Source organism: Schistocerca gregaria, chromosome 3 (genome assembly GCF_023897955.1).
Source record: "Schistocerca gregaria isolate iqSchGreg1 chromosome 3, iqSchGreg1.2, whole genome shotgun sequence".
In the NCBI taxonomy this organism is placed as follows: domain Eukaryota; kingdom Metazoa; phylum Arthropoda; class Insecta; order Orthoptera; family Acrididae; genus Schistocerca; species Schistocerca gregaria.
This window is the reverse complement of record NC_064922.1, coordinates 582,288,771-582,302,033: the sequence shown is the minus strand read 5'-3', so window position 1 is coordinate 582,302,033 and position 13,263 is coordinate 582,288,771. Positions and strand designations below refer to the sequence as shown.

Sequence of the window (13,263 nt, the reverse complement as noted above, 5' to 3'; positions counted from 1 at the left end):
CTGGCCATCTACACCTCCCTGCTAATTTTGTTGGTGAGTGGGGTCCTGCTCACTTGCCTCTGCTAATTTTGTCTCCATGACAAAAAAATTATTTATGGTTTTCTTCATCCTTACACAGGTCAAATATGTGGCAGAGGCACAATGGTGTATACACATTCACGTGCTTGCTGGTTGGTATAGAGGAACATTATGAATCAAATTGACCAACAAAATACAAAATAGATGGTCATTAAGAAAACTGAGTGAACAACATGGTCTGCAGGAAAACTTTACTGGTAGAATGGACAGATGCGACAGAGATGCTTTAATGCAACCATAATTTTATAGTTTGTAAGAGGAAAGAAAGGAAAGAAACATCTACATTCACATCTACAGCTAAATGATTACTATTCACATACAAGTGTCAGAGGGTTAGATGAAAAGGGTGCAAGAAATAAAAGATTATGTCTTCAGAGATGGAAAAAAAACCTTTACTGAAAAAAAAGCATTCTGTTCAAAATATGGACACTTTTGCACAACTGTGATATCACAATACACTGCTGTGTAGCATTCACTACCATATTGCTCCACCATGTGTGTTTTAATATCCAGGGACTTTTGTTGGCATGCAGTCCACAAGGTAGAGGCTGCTCAGGACTGATCCACACTTCAATGGCAGCCCTCCTTAGGACATCCAGTGTGTGGGAAGAGGCCTATGACACTGCACTGAATGTTTATAAGATGAACTATCATTGAAATTCTGCAGGTCTTAAAAATATTGATTATGAGCAATCACTGCACACCTTTCAAATTATCCGCTACACTGACAAAAGGCCAAAAGCATGACAGCCCACCTTCCGGCTGTACTTGTGAGAACGCATGCTTGAGATGTGCATTGGTACCTTGCTGCTTTCACAGTCTTCTATGAATAAAATAGAACAGATAATACATCAAACAACTCCTGTACTCACTGACAACAAGAACTTAATGTTTCTGCCCCTGATTCTGTTATTCCAGGTGTTCTGTTGTACACCTTCACACATCACAGTTTCAGGGATTTGTACTGTTGTTTGTAATGGAAGTCTAAGTGGCCAAAGTGTATGTGTAGCATGTTACCTGGGTCAGTATAGTGCTTCTTGTTGCCTGTAACATGGCACTGGGCATTTCTGTTCCACTCTCTTTGGGACACCTATGCATATAGATGTAGACAGCAGTTATCAGCCGGCCGCGGTGGTCTAGCGGTTCTAGGCACTCAGTCAGGAACCGCGCGACTGCTACGGTCGCAGGTTCGAATCCTGCCTCGGGCATGGATGTGTGTGATGTCCTTAGGTTAGTTAGGTTTAAGTAGTTCTAAGTTCTAGGGGACTGATGATCACAGATGTTAAGTCCCATAGTGCTCAGAGCCATTTGAAGCAGTTATCAGGTGCTGTTGTTGATCATAGCCAACCATTGTGAGGCACCCCTTGAATATTTTGTGTCTTGTGGCAGAGGTGTAAGCCAATTTGGTGGGATATTTTCCATGTTCCTGACAATTCTTGCAGTAAAGAACAATGTGTGTACAACTTGGCTTGAAATGATCATTCAATGCAGCTGACAAACTTTATAGAACACATGAGCTGCACTTTCCCTTCCATGAATGGTCAAAATAGTATTGAGTAGAGGTTTTGAATCAGTAAACACAAACTATGCTAGTCATGAGGGTGCTGCAAAACTTTTTACGCAATTTTTGTCTCTTGAATAGCATGTGAGAAAAAATATTTTGATACAAGCTGTGATTTCTCTATTTTATAACAATACACATGTGAGTGGGAAGCAGTGGAATCTTTTGCAATTTGGAGGAAAAAGTAGTTGATTTAAGTTCCAAGAAAAAATTTCACTGCTATGAAAAATGTGTTCCCCTTCAATATTTACATCCCAGGTCACTTATCATATCTGTGACCTTCTCTCCCCTATTTTGTGAGAAGGCAAAATGAATGGCCCTTCTTTGGATTTTTCATACCAGTATGCTGTGCACCAGTGAAGTTTTGAACTGTTCTGGCAGATGGCAGAGCCATAGCCAAATGGCATCACTTATGACTCACGTTACAAGCAGCATACTCTTATTGAATTCTTGTGTGCAGAAAAAGAAACTGTGGTGAACTTCCATATAAACATTTGCGTGCAGTGTATGGTGATGCTGCAGTTGATAGGAGCACAGTTGGGCGATGGGTAAAGAAAGTTACAGCCTCAGGAAATGCAGAAACAAAGCTCCATGATCAGCCACACTTGGATGCCATTATTCATGCCAACCAGCACATCACAACTTGACAACTGGCTCTGCAGTTGTCGGTCAGCAGTGGAAGTGCATCTGCAATGATCGAGACTCTCAGATATTCAAAGAGGTGCTCATGATGGGTTCCACAAATGCTCAAAGTGGGCCACAAGATTCAAAGAAAGGCCATTTCATCTCAATTGTTGGAGCTTAAAGATTCCCTACGGGAACACACTTTGAAGATGATGAGAGTGTCAGTCACGCAGCGAAAACATGTCTATGCCTACAGAACAAGGGCTTCTACCAGCAGGGGAATACATGCTCTTCCACAATGTTGGCATACGTCCATAGAATGTGATGGAGACAAAGTAGAAAAATAGGACATGGGCAAGACATGTTGTTGTATATTGTAACTAAATTCTGACTCTTTAACAATAAATATGTTCTGAAAAAAAGGGGAATTACTTATTTAACGATCCTCGTATTATGGTATGTATTACAAGGGAGGTTTTCAAATACTTTTCCATTGTATATTTGTCCCTTTCTGTTACAAAATAAGTGCATAATTTTCCAAAATTTACAGCTGCAAAATCTGTGTCTATACTCTGAGTGAAAGTTGCTGAATCTCAGTGCATTAGATGATCTGTAATATATATTATTTCCAATTCATGTTGTTATAAATATGTACAAGTGCATATTTAGAGACAAAGAAACATGCAGGATTCAAAAATGTCAACATCAAGGTGGAGGATGTGCAGTATATGTAAAAACCATGGACAGTGGACAACTGTACAGAAATGCTATTCAAATCAGTAGCAATACAGACAACATTCAAAGGATGAAAGTGTTTGATTTTAGGGGTATAGTTTTCGAAAAGAACTAGAAGTTCTGTTACCCAAGGCTGTTAGGCAATTCACATGCATAATAGTAGTGGTTAATATAAATACTAACACACTGAAAGAAAGCTTTTATACTAGGAGTTTCAGAGATCTAACCAACACTTATGATCTAAATCTAGTAGCAAATAGTCCCACAATATGCAGTAGAGATACAACAGTGTGAATACAACTATAAAGAAATACAGGAAGGAAATCAGGGACCCTAAAGAAGTCACTAATATTTTCAATCAACATTAAGTTGAGGTAGTGAACAACTAAGAAAGCAAAATTCTCCTGAGACAAAATGATACAAAGCACTCCTCATTAGACAAGTTTTTTCCTTCTCCCAACAAATGAACCTGAATTAGTAAAAATAATACACTGATTAAAAACATAAAATACTATGGGGCCACACAGTATATCTACTACACTAATTAAATGCTGCCTGCAGTATGTGGTAAGGCCTCTGATTTTTCTCATAAACTTAACTGCAGAAAAAGGAATATTCCCAACATGTTAAAAATGAGTAAAGTGATCCCTATTTTCAAAGAATGCAGCAAGTGAGAACCAGGAAATAACCAACCAATACCTCTTACACCAGCCTTTTCTAAAATCATAGAATGTGTGAATTAAAGACAGAATAGTAAATTTTATAGAAAAATGCAATGCTTTGAATGATGCCCACCATAGATTTACAATCGGTAGATTAACCCATACAACAATAGCTGAATTTATAGTGTGCATAACTATGACACTAGATAATCAAATGAAAGTATGTTTTATGTTTCTTGACCTTTCTAAACATTTTGAATTTGTATGCCACAACACATTATTAGGAAAGCTTAAGTGCTACAGTGTAAGGGGGAACACAATCAACATCATAAAATCATTCCTGGAAAATAGACAACTGTGTCTAGGAATAAATCAAAAATCTGAACAATACTATTACAAATGTCTACTCAAATTTTGAATCCATTAAATATGGATCAATGCAGGGTGCATCACTTTTTATTTTATGTGTAAACGTTATGATCAAAATAGTAGGTGGAAATGCTGTAATGTATGCAGATGACACTTCATTTGGTATAAGTAGTGTTTCAACAGACGACTTACAAAAGCAAGCTTCTCTAAATATGTAAAAAAATATTTCAGAGGAAATAATCTTTTTATAAACACAAATAAAACCACATATACCCAAATACCTGCAAACAAAACGCATAAATTGAACGATATTGTCATCAAGCATAAAGACTTGGATCTAAAAGAGACAGAAATTTATTAATTCCCGGCTGTGACGGTGGATAGGTACTTGGCATGAGAGAAGCATACAACTAATATTTGTCATAAATTGTGTTCCAGTATGTTTTAATGAGAAAAATGTTGAGGACAATAAACACACAAATGCTACGAACAAGCAATATGGGCTAGTGCATTCACAAATTTTATATGGTTTTCTGGTCTGGGGAAAATCTGCAAATGTGCACATACAAAGAATACTAAACCTACAAAAGATGCCTGTAAGATGCGTAGCAAAATTATCTCCTAGACATCCCTGCTGAAATAAATTCATAGAACAAAACATATTAACAGGAGTATCGCTATAGATATGTGAAACAATTATATTTGTAAAAATTAACCATGCTTCATTGTTAAACAGAGATATCCATAACTATAGTACAAGAAATAAAAATGATTATCATATTGAAGGAAATTACACAGATTAACTGAAAAAGAATCTGCTAAAGCAGGATGCCTTCTATACAACAGATTGCCAATCTATATAAAGATAATAGAAAACATATCTGTTTTTAAAAATAAACTAAAATATCACTTGATTAAAATTTGTACATACAGCATTAAAGAATACCTTCAAGTAAAAAATTAGTGTAACATTTCATATGTAACTGTGCAAATACGTAAAAAAAACTTTTAGAAAGCATAAATTGATTTTTAATCATTGGTAAGTATGTATGTAAATTATGTTTATATTAAATGTTTTTAGATACTTGTATTTTAGAGGCCTTATTTGAAGAAATCAGTCATTTTATTGATAAACGCATGTAGTTACAAATTTTTGAAAATTGTAATTTTTCAAACTTCAGGTAAACTTGTCGAGCACCATTGTACAGGATGGTCCACAGCCATAAATAAATAGCTAAATACATGAAAAAATGGAGAGCTAAGCAACTAGTTAAAATACTATTTACATTTGAAACATAGTGCTAGTACCTATAGTTTTAAACATATACAATTATGTTAAAGTTTCTTGAGAAGAAATATTACATATCATGTGATAGTTCTTTTCATGTTTCACAATTAGTGGTACAATATGGATACCCACATTGAATCATTTTAATTAGCCTAAAAAGAAATGAAAATCATTCCTCAGTTACATACAATACCACCAGTTCATGCAATTGAAATAACAATTGTTTGAAAACAATATATATTTACTCTGTGAAAATATTGGTACATGCTAGTCACTTGCATATTTGGATTTCATAAAAATTTGTACTACAAATCTAGTACAACCACTACAGATACTATATATTTAAAAACATATCTATGAAACTGAAGGAAACATCATCTGAAGAAATCGTGTTATACCAGTAGGTACAGTAGTACTGTCATAAAATGTAGAGCTATTTATAGAACTGGGCCTAATGTGTCATCTACTACTTAGGGGCATCTATAATTAAGTGTCAATAATGACAAAAGTGTTGACAGGTAGGCTTGCATGATAAACTATATAAACACAGAAATATAACATTAAAAATTTTTTATACCATGCCAAGGAAAATTAATGTTATTAGTTAAATAGTAATAGATCAACTCAAATTTGTTTTACTTCTAGAAAAGCAGGAATCAAATCTTCTATCTACATTTGAGAGTTAGGCATATGAAGAAAGGTTTAATATGTTTACCTGCTTTACACACAAAAGCCAGAAGCAGAAACTGTACTAGTACTATATGACCAGCTGTTTCTCCATCTTCTACAGAATCACTTGACCCAGACTTATAGCCAGATGGAGGACCGGGTTGTCCATCTTCGTTTTCATTTTGTTCGTCTGTAACATCCTCTGGATTGCCTGTCGCTTCTCCTTCTGTATTGCCTGTCGCTTCTCCTTCTGCATCTCCGGTACTTGACGGCGCCTCAGCAGCATCATCATTCTCATCAGGATCATCTGTAGCCTCACTATCTTCAGTATCCATTGCCTCTTCATCGGTGATGTCGAGGTCGTCAAGCAGTTTATATGACTGAATATCGCCAATCTTGTATTGTGAGACTTTAGGTTCGAAATGTCTATTAACACCAGCATCCACTGCAGTGGATAATCTGGAGGAAGTAGTTTTATGCAAAATAGTATTGCTCTTGTACGCATTGAACGAGGTAGTCCTAAGACGACGATATTTGCTATCATAAATGCTGTTCTCCATCGTAGGGGCAAGACCACTAGCGTCATCCATTACAGTGGAAGATGGAAGCGAAATGAATTTTTTAACTTGACTGTTGGTGGCAGAGTGCTTTCGTGATAGTGAATCCCCATCAAGTGTCTCATCGTCTACTGTAATATAAGGTTTAAATGGCTGTTTAACGGATTTGCTTTCCAACTTCGTTTTCCCGACTGACCTCGATCTTGGACGAGCACCAACCGCTGTTTTCTTTCTACCGCTTTCATGCTTGGTAGTGCCAACGTCTACTATTACAGGCTGTTTAATCATACTTGCTTCATAACCTGAACAACTTATTTTTTTTACAAACAACTGGGCAAATCCGACAGGAGCACTGTGTAAGCTTCGACTTCTATCAATTATACTGTTTCAAAGCTACTGAATCTAAATAAAAATAGACGACAGCGAACTCAAAGTAATATTTGAGGCGGAAAAATAGGCTAAAAACACACCAAAAATTCAGGTGAGATCTGTATAGATACGAATATTACCCGTGATTTCGATTTCAATTTCTACATCCCAACTACATGTTCCTCCTTATGTTGTTTTCAATTACGACTAACTTTATCCAGAGATATGGACTCCACGTGGAGAGTATATATTGTTGCGCAGCAGCTTCTTTCCAACATCGCATAATATCCGCTCTTCATTTACTAAACTGACCAATGACGTCAAAAATCTAAAGATTTTCTTCCGTAATGAGCTTGTACGTACAGTATAAAAAATGAAACATAACCTGTTTCGTCATGAATTTTGAATCGCAAAAATTTTCTTTCCCTAATACCAAAAATTGCAGGTCCCTGTAAGAACGTTTTTACAGCTGTCCCGGCACATGTCTAATATATGCCCCTATTACACGTTGCACCTAAAGCAACTTTTACACTGCAGCGAACACAAGCGAACGTGCAACAGTGAACGAGAATTCTCTCTAGCGTTAACGGCAGAAGCGCGTGCGCAAACGGCTTTTCGCCCCGCGCGTTAATGTTTTGGAATTTGGCTTGTCATCCGCTGGTTCTCGATTTTTGTGCGCACCATCAAAGGTAGTTCGTGTCCCTCTCCACTTTGGCGCTAGCAATACAGAAAGCTTGCGTCTGCTATCTTGTCCACTTTTATTGTCGATCAGTCGGTGAAATGAGTGCCATGAGGGATGGAGTGGGCTGTGGAGAATGTTATGTATCTAATAGAAGAATATAGATATACACATGCTTCTGCAATCGAAGAGATACACCTCGCAAATGCTATGTTGAAAACTATATCAGTGAAATTGCACAGCCATTAACAGTAGTAATAAATAAAAGCCTCCGAGCAGGAGAATTTCCAGACTTCCTGAAAGTAGCACGCGCAGTGCCTGTTTACAAAAAAGTAAGTCCACGTGAAGTGTCAAGCTACAGGCCCATATATATAATACCAGTACTAGTGAAAGTGATGGAGTCTGTAATGAAAGGACAACTATTAAGTTACTTTGAAGGAAATAGCATTTTTTATGATGCGCAACATGGCGTTTGGAAGGGCAGGTCAACAACAACAGTTTTACTTCACTTAGTTACAAAAATAAGTCAGGGTTTTGAAGACAAAGAGTCTATAGCACTAGTGCTCTGTGACCTTAGTAAGGCATTTGACTGCATTCCACATAAGACCCTACTCAGAAAGCTAAAAACATATGGTATAGGGGAATCTGGCCTGCAAACTCTTGAATCCTACCTGAGAAACAGACGACAGATTGTCTCCGTGCAAGGAGCTGATACAGATGAGAAGAAGCTACAGCATGGTGTGCCACAGGGATCAGTAATAGGGCCCCTGCTGTTTCTTATCTTCGTAAATTATATACGCTCCAATGGGCACACCTTGCAGTTTGTTGATGATACAACCTTGTTCTCAAAAAGAGAAAATGTTGTACAGGCAGTCCAACAAGCAGAAGAATTGTTCAATAAAGCTAAGGCCTGGTTTATCATGAACAAAATGAAAATTAATGAAGAAAAAAACTCAGAGGATGATACGCAGCCTCAGCAATACCGGAGAACTGGCTAATGCAGCAGATGTTAAACTTCTGGGCTTTCTCATTGATCCCCAATTAACCTGGCAACAGCACACCAAGCATGTATGTTCTAAACTTTCGTGGGTCCTGTGTCTCTTGAAGAAACTGAAAAGTATAGTACCAGAACAGTGCCTGCTAACTGTGTACTATGCAATGTTCCACAGCCACATCAGTTACAGGCTGCCGTTTTGGGGCCATTCTGCAGGCTGCAAGAATGCGCTTTTACTGCAAAAGAAAGCAATGAGGATCATTACTTCGGTCGTTATAGAAGATGGCGGAAAGTGTAAAGTGCTAGTGTGTTAGCTCTACAAATATAAGCGTAAATTGAACGAAAAATGTACGACATACGTAAAAATAAGTGAATACTGCAATCGTAAATGCATTGTGCTTGATATTATAATTCAAGTGGCAGGAAATTTGGTCTAGACATAGTGAACTACTGGTATGTATATGAAGTCAAATGAAATGGCTCACGAGTGTGATGGGCGCAATGTTCTACCACACGGAAATACAGCTGTTGGAAATAAAAATATGCCATGTAAAAATGTGTAACAGATATCGAACATTTAAAAGAGCGTATCATAAGTATGCAAGCAGCGATTAACACTTTAAAGAATGATTTAACGAAACTTCGAAATGAAAATATCGAACTTTTAGGTTATCTGAAATCGAGTGCACCAATCAAAACAAAACCGAGAACAACTGTAAACAGTGAGAAAGAAAAGCAGCATCAATGGATCAGAAGCAAAAATACTACAGTGAAGGACTCAAGAGCTTGTGTTATGGCGTGACCTTACAAAACCAGCAGCGTTAATACAAATGAAAACTGTAAAAAAAGCATTCGACCAGTGCCACAAAAAATGATACACAGTGATAACAAGAGACAGAAAATATTAATTCTTTCTGACAGTCATGGTCGTCACTGTTCAAAAATTATGATGAGTTCTCAAAATCAAAAACACTACGTCTCTTCTGTAATAAATCCTAACGCACAGTTAAAGGACGTGGTTTGTAACATAGAGGGGAAGGCGAAAGAATATACGAAAAATGACAGTGTCATCATTCTAGGTGGGAGTAACGACATCCTAAAGAAATTTCAGGATTTCAAATGTGTCTCAACAGATTCTTTTTATAAGACAATCCACACAAAAGTTATCTTGTGCACAATTCTGTGCAGATACGATGTACCAAAACTGACCAACAGAATCTATGCTCCAAACGAATTCTAAATGAGTACTAATGAGGACTACAAAAAATTATGAGCATGTAATGGTAATTGACGTCAATACATTCCTCAGATGAAGCGATTATACAAAGTATGGACTTCACTTGCGAATGGAAGGCAAAGAGAAATTATGTAGACATTTACAACTAGCAGTAGGTGCCAATCTGCAAATACCGGCTCTAACATACATACAATGTGAAGACCTTTCAGCAAATATGACAGTGAAAACACAAGAAAAATCAGCAGCAGAAATGGACTTATCCAACTCGATAGTTATGAAAGGTAAACGAGGAGACGCAAAAAAGAACTGTACTACACCTTCGTCACTCAAAGAAGACACAGCGAAACAAAACTACTATCGACTTAACCAGGTTATGATACCGACATGTAACCCCAAAAAAAAGCAGCATAACCAAGTTCCACACCCGAAGATATTCAAGATACAACAAGACGAACTGGGCACTGAAAACCAGAAGCAGTAGGCCTTCCTACAGGAGACCCACAAAGGACATCAGCGGATCCAGTCTCAAAAGTATCACCAAGGACATCTAATTTTACATGTATCAGTGAACACCAACAACAACTACTACCACACCAGAAACAGGAGAAAGTTCAGCAATTCCAGTGAGAAGAAATGTAAGGCGACCAAAATACAAGATTTTTTATTCCCAAAAAGCCTGAAGACCAAATTCGGATAACTAGTGCACCTATCAACACCACCTCCAGTAGCACTCCTTGCAGGAAAAACAGAAACCACCTCACCATCGACTACACAAGTAACATGACCGTAAAGATGGAGAATTGCCCCTTTTTACCATCAGGACATTATCTTATGACCAATGGAAAAAAAACATTCATGTTTCTAGATGAGAATAAAGATTTCCCACACAATTTAAATTCAGGAATAAAGGTAAGTGGTCAACCAAGTACAATCAGAACAAACCTAAAATCTCACCAGGTCACCATTCTTCATCAGAATATACAGTCACTTAGCAATAAAGTAAGAGAGCTTGAAATCTGTTATCAAGTGAACTAAGATATGTTAATATACTGTGCTTAACTGAACATTGGCTGAAAGAAAATGAGTTAAAGACAGTGAAAATAACGGATCAGTAATGGGTCCTGTTCTGTTCTTACTCTATGTAAATGACCTAAATATATGCAATGACAGCAGTAAAATATTTCAATCTGCTGATGATACAAGTGTTCTTATTACAGGAAACTCAGAAGAAACTCTTGTAAAAAACATAAAAGAAGCCACTGATAGGCTAACATGTTACTTTGATGACAATGACTTAATAACAAAAACACAAAGACAAAATCTGACATCACCCAATCTAGAGCTATATGGACAGACAATTGCCAAAACAGTCTGTACCAAATTTCTTGAACTTCATCTACAAGACAACGAGAAATGTAAAGCACATATTGAGCAAATGAACAAAAAATTATGTACTTCTTGTTTTGTGTTACATACATTAACAAATTGTGCCAGCTACAACACTGTTCAGTGTGTATATTATGCAGTTGTACACTCTCACCTCTGGTATGGTGGTATGGGATTATGTTCTGGTGAAATTCTGGAGATGTGATCAAAACATTCAAAATTATATATATAATGAAAGGGGTATATAATCGCAAATGATGTAGACCATTGTTTCAAAAAAAGATGATCTTGCCAGTTCCTTGCATATATATATATATATATATATATATATATATATATATATATATATATATATATATATATATTTGAAAATATAATTTAATTAAAGCAAAACATACATTTGACACCATAAATCATGACAAATTGCTACACAAGCTAGAAAATCTTGGCATTAGGGTAACAGCTAATAACTGGCTCAGCTCTTATCTTAAGAACAGGGAGCAATATGTGGAAATAGATGAAGAAAGGGACAATGTCATTAGGGAATATAATTCCAGGCTACTGACTGCTAAAATGGACTGCCACAAGGATCAGTAATGGGTCCTCTTCTGATCTTACTCTATGTAAATGACCTAAATATATGCAATGACAGCAGTAAAATATTTCAATCTGCTGATGATACGAGTGCTCTAATTACAGGAAACTCTGAAGAAACTCTTGTAAAAAACATGGACAGACAATTGCCAAAACACTCTGTAGCAAATTTCTTGGACTTCATCTACAAGACAACATGAAATGTAAAGCACATATTGAGCAAATGAACAAAAAATTATGTACTTCTTGTTTTGTGTTACATACATTAAAAAATTATACCAGTTACAACCCCCTTCAGTGTGTATATTATGCAGTTGTACACTCTCACCTCTGGTATGGTAGTATGGGATTATGTTCTGGTGAAATTCTGGAGATGCGATCAAAACATCCAAAATTTTATATATATATATATATATATATATATATATATATATATATATATATATATATATATATAACAATAATGGAAGGGGTAGACAATCGCAAATCATGTAGAACATTGTTTCAAAAAAAGATGATCTTGCCAGTTCCTTGCATATATATACTTGAAAATATAATGTAATTAAAGCAAAACTTAAAAACAAAAAGACCACTCATCACTCAAAATCACACAATACACAACTATGATGCAAGATAAAAATTAGATGTATGTGTTCAAAGCGCCAACACAAAGTTATTTCAAAACGGCCTCATCCAACCTAGTATCAAATTATACAACACCTTACCAGATACTATTAAACACATACAAAACACTGGTCACTTCAAATCTAACACTGGTCACTTCAAATCTAAACTGAAGTTGTATTTGTTTATCACTGCTTTTACACAGTAAATGAATACCTACAAAACTAAATTTTTCTGTGTTAACCCATTGCAGTCTCATTCAGAAGGACATTTGTGTTTTATCTGTCTGTATATAGTGTAACAACATTTATTTAAGTATTCATCATTAATTGATATATTAATGTGTGTTATTATGTACAAAGGTATATTATATGTAAAATTGTTAATATTAACATAAAAATCCAAATATGTCTTGCGCATTGTGCAGCTGTATATGAAAATGGATCAATCAATCAATCAATCAACAAACAGACCACTGTAAACCAATTTTCACCGGGTTAAGAGTTCTGACTGTTTACAGCCAGTATATATTAAACTGCCGCTTCTACGTCAAGAGAAACAATGATATTTACAGAAAGAGAAATGAAGTTCACAGATACAGCACTCGCAGCAAAAACAGTATCGACATGCCAAGGTGTTGATTAGCAAAGACACAAAACAGCTTCCAAATGGTGGCCCTAAATTGTTTAATGCTCTGCCTGATGAATTCAGTCTTTACCAAAGGACCAGTTTAAAACTACTATTTTGTGCAAGCTAAAAGAGCAACCCTTCTGTGGTATTGAAAGATTCTTCTCTAGTAATAGCATAGTGTTTACTTGAGCTGCAACTCAGTTCCAT

The 13,263-nt window shown here is 36.3% G+C and overlaps 1 protein-coding gene across 1 annotated transcript in view; it reads right to left on the bottom strand.

The window, feature by feature from the left end:
- The window catches only part of LOC126354571 (uncharacterized), a 51,613-nt gene extending 44,569 nt beyond the window's left edge, over positions 1-7,044 (bottom strand). The window contains exon 1 of the mRNA XM_050004316.1: positions 6,033-7,044. Coding sequence (XP_049860273.1) covers positions 6,033-6,831 — 799 coding nt within the window. The 5' untranslated portion in view covers positions 6,832-7,044. The remainder of the gene's footprint in view (positions 1-6,032) is intronic.
- Between the last annotated feature and the right edge of the window lie 6,219 nt (positions 7,045-13,263).